At 45.1% G+C, this 2,380-nt stretch overlaps 1 protein-coding gene across 4 annotated transcripts in view; it reads right to left on the reverse strand.

Annotated features, from left to right (window-relative positions):
• gabpb1 (GA binding protein transcription factor subunit beta 1) overlaps positions 1 to 2,380 on the reverse strand; it is a 5,211-nt gene that overhangs the window by 1,253 nt on the left and 1,578 nt on the right. For 2 of the 4 annotated variants that reach the window (XM_016537264.1, XM_016537262.1), the window contains 5 exons: positions 2,044 to 2,211; positions 1,730 to 1,924; positions 1,442 to 1,528; positions 587 to 731; positions 174 to 353 (listed from right to left, as the gene is read on the reverse strand). In XM_016537264.1, coding sequence (XP_016392750.1) covers positions 174 to 353; positions 587 to 731; positions 1,442 to 1,528; positions 1,730 to 1,924; positions 2,044 to 2,211 — 775 coding nt within the window. The remainder of the gene's footprint in view (positions 1 to 173; positions 354 to 586; positions 732 to 1,441; positions 1,529 to 1,729; positions 1,925 to 2,043; positions 2,212 to 2,380) is intronic. The other 2 variants (XM_016537263.1, XM_016537265.1) reach the window with 2 other exon arrangements.

Here is a 2,380-nt window from a genome sequence, read left to right on the forward strand (position 1 = left end):
CACACACACACACACACACACACACACACTCTCACACGCACGCTCACACTCACACACACTTACACACTCACACACACACACGCACGCACGCACGCACTCACCACTCACACACTCACACACACACTCACACTCACACATTTCTCTAGATGTTGATGCTTATGTGTTTCTCTCACCTTGCTGCCCGTCAGGCATGGTGACTATTATGGGCTGGCTGATGCCTGTGCCCGTCTGCAGGTTGCCCAGCTGAATGGCGTCTGTTACTATGGTGATGACCTGCTGACCTCCAGAGCTCATGACCTGCTGTATGGCCCCGTCGACGGAGTCTGCGGTGATCAGCTCCTCTGCGGCCACGACTGCGTCAGAGACGACCATCAGATCAACATCTCCATCAGAATGCACTTACTCTACACAACAACATCAGGCTTATTTCAGTCTAATCAGTGCTTTGATGCTGCTCTGAGACGCTGTTTGTTCAAATAACTGCAGGGTAATTTTCTTCATTGCGCGGAGGGCAAACACACAATCATGTCGTGCGTCACGTGTGCGTCTGACAAAGGAGGTCATTCATAAACGCAGGTCGGGTCACCTGTGGATTTGCTGTGGTTTGCGTGCGACACGAGTCCGGCGAGGTTCACTCCTCCTGAACCGATGATGAACCGCGGCGCGGCCGTGTGGACGCTCAGTGTGTCCGGACTCTCGGGGTTTGTGTTGATCTGGTTCTGCATCGCCACCTGATGCACAATCATCATATTCATAAACACATTATGACACAGATGTTCTGGTTTATGCTAATTATTAAAACCACTTCATCAATATTATTAATAAACATCATTACTTTGTATTACAGAGGTACATTAAATTACATCAGTGTAAAATAAATGAAATTCATGATTCGAGCAGCAGTCGAGGGCTGAACACACAATGAACGGTTGAGCTGATCCGTCTGATCGATGCAGGAAGGAAGATTCATTCATGCATGCTTCATAAAAAAAAAAATTATATTTATTTTTTTATGAAAATGTCATAACTGTTAAGATACTATTACTATTTTTTAATCATTTTAAATTCATTTTTATTTAATTTTAAAGTTTTAGTTATTTTATTGTTTGTCTTTATGTTAGCTATTTTATATATATGTTTATGTCTACAGGTTTTATTAGTTTATTTCAGTTCAGTTCAGTTTATTTTAGTTCTTCAGGTTAAACTAATGTAAAATGTTGCTTTGAAAACTAGCTGAAATTAAAAATTATTTTTCTATTTTATTTTATTTTATTTCAGTTACTTAAATTATATTATTTATTTAAATGAACTAAAATGCTGTTTTTTATGGGTTTCAGTTTTAATTAACTATAATAACTCTGGTCATAACTTTATTTTCTGGTGAAGCGAACGACTCTCTGGTGACAATATGGACAAAAGTGATGTTGAGATGTAGCCTCACTTTGTGTTTCTGGACACCAAAAAGCCACCGGATGCACTGAAGGTGATCTGAGACTGAAGGAGTTGACTGAATTTGGAGAAAAGATTGCTGTAAAGAACAAAATGCTAATCGTAGTGTGAATCCAAAACACAGAACAGTTGTTTTTCATGCCTGATTTTATCAGTAGGTGGCGCTGTCACCAAACCACTCACGTATCAAAGACTTGGACAGTCGAGCATTGAGAGGAAAACTGCTTGAGAGCTCAACCGCGGCCAGAGAGCTCAGAAGAGCCTGTGATGAAGCGTGTACCTGCAGGATCTCGGCCAGCTCGTGGCTGCTGTTGTCCAGCGCGATGTCCAGAGCGTTTTTGTAGAACTTGCTCTGCGCGTGAACATCAGCTCCGAAGCGCAGCAGCAGCTCCAGCACGTCTCTGTGGCTGTGCTCCACGGCCCAGTGCAATGCGCTCATCTTCAGCATGTCCTTGGCGTTCACATCGGCGCCGTGCTGCAGAAACACACATGAATGGAGTCGTTGTTGGATGATGAAAGGCCACACTTAAAGAGGCAAATTACCGCAAATGCAACATCAAAGAGCCATCGGCCCGTAATGCGGCGCTCGCTCACCTTCAGCAGCAGCTCCACGATGCGTGTGTGACCCTGAGACGCGGCCATGTGCAGCGGCGTCCGGTCCACTTTAGTGCGAGCGTCTCGACTCACGCCGGCGCGCAGAAGCACCTCTGTGGTGGAGTAATGACCGAACTGAGCCGACAGGTGCAGCGGAGACGTGCCCAGCTGCAGAGACAATAACACCTCACTGTAAAGCACAGAGACGCACTCACACACACTCTCACTCACACACACACTCACTCTCACTCACACTCTCACTCTCACTCACACTCTCACTCACACACAAACACAAACACTCTCACTCACACACACACACACACACTCACACACACAC

This window comes from Sinocyclocheilus rhinocerous, unplaced genomic scaffold (genome assembly GCF_001515625.1).
Source record: "Sinocyclocheilus rhinocerous isolate Xijiao unplaced genomic scaffold, SAMN03320098_v1.1 scaffold4111, whole genome shotgun sequence".
Classification (NCBI taxonomy): domain Eukaryota; kingdom Metazoa; phylum Chordata; class Actinopteri; order Cypriniformes; family Cyprinidae; genus Sinocyclocheilus; species Sinocyclocheilus rhinocerous.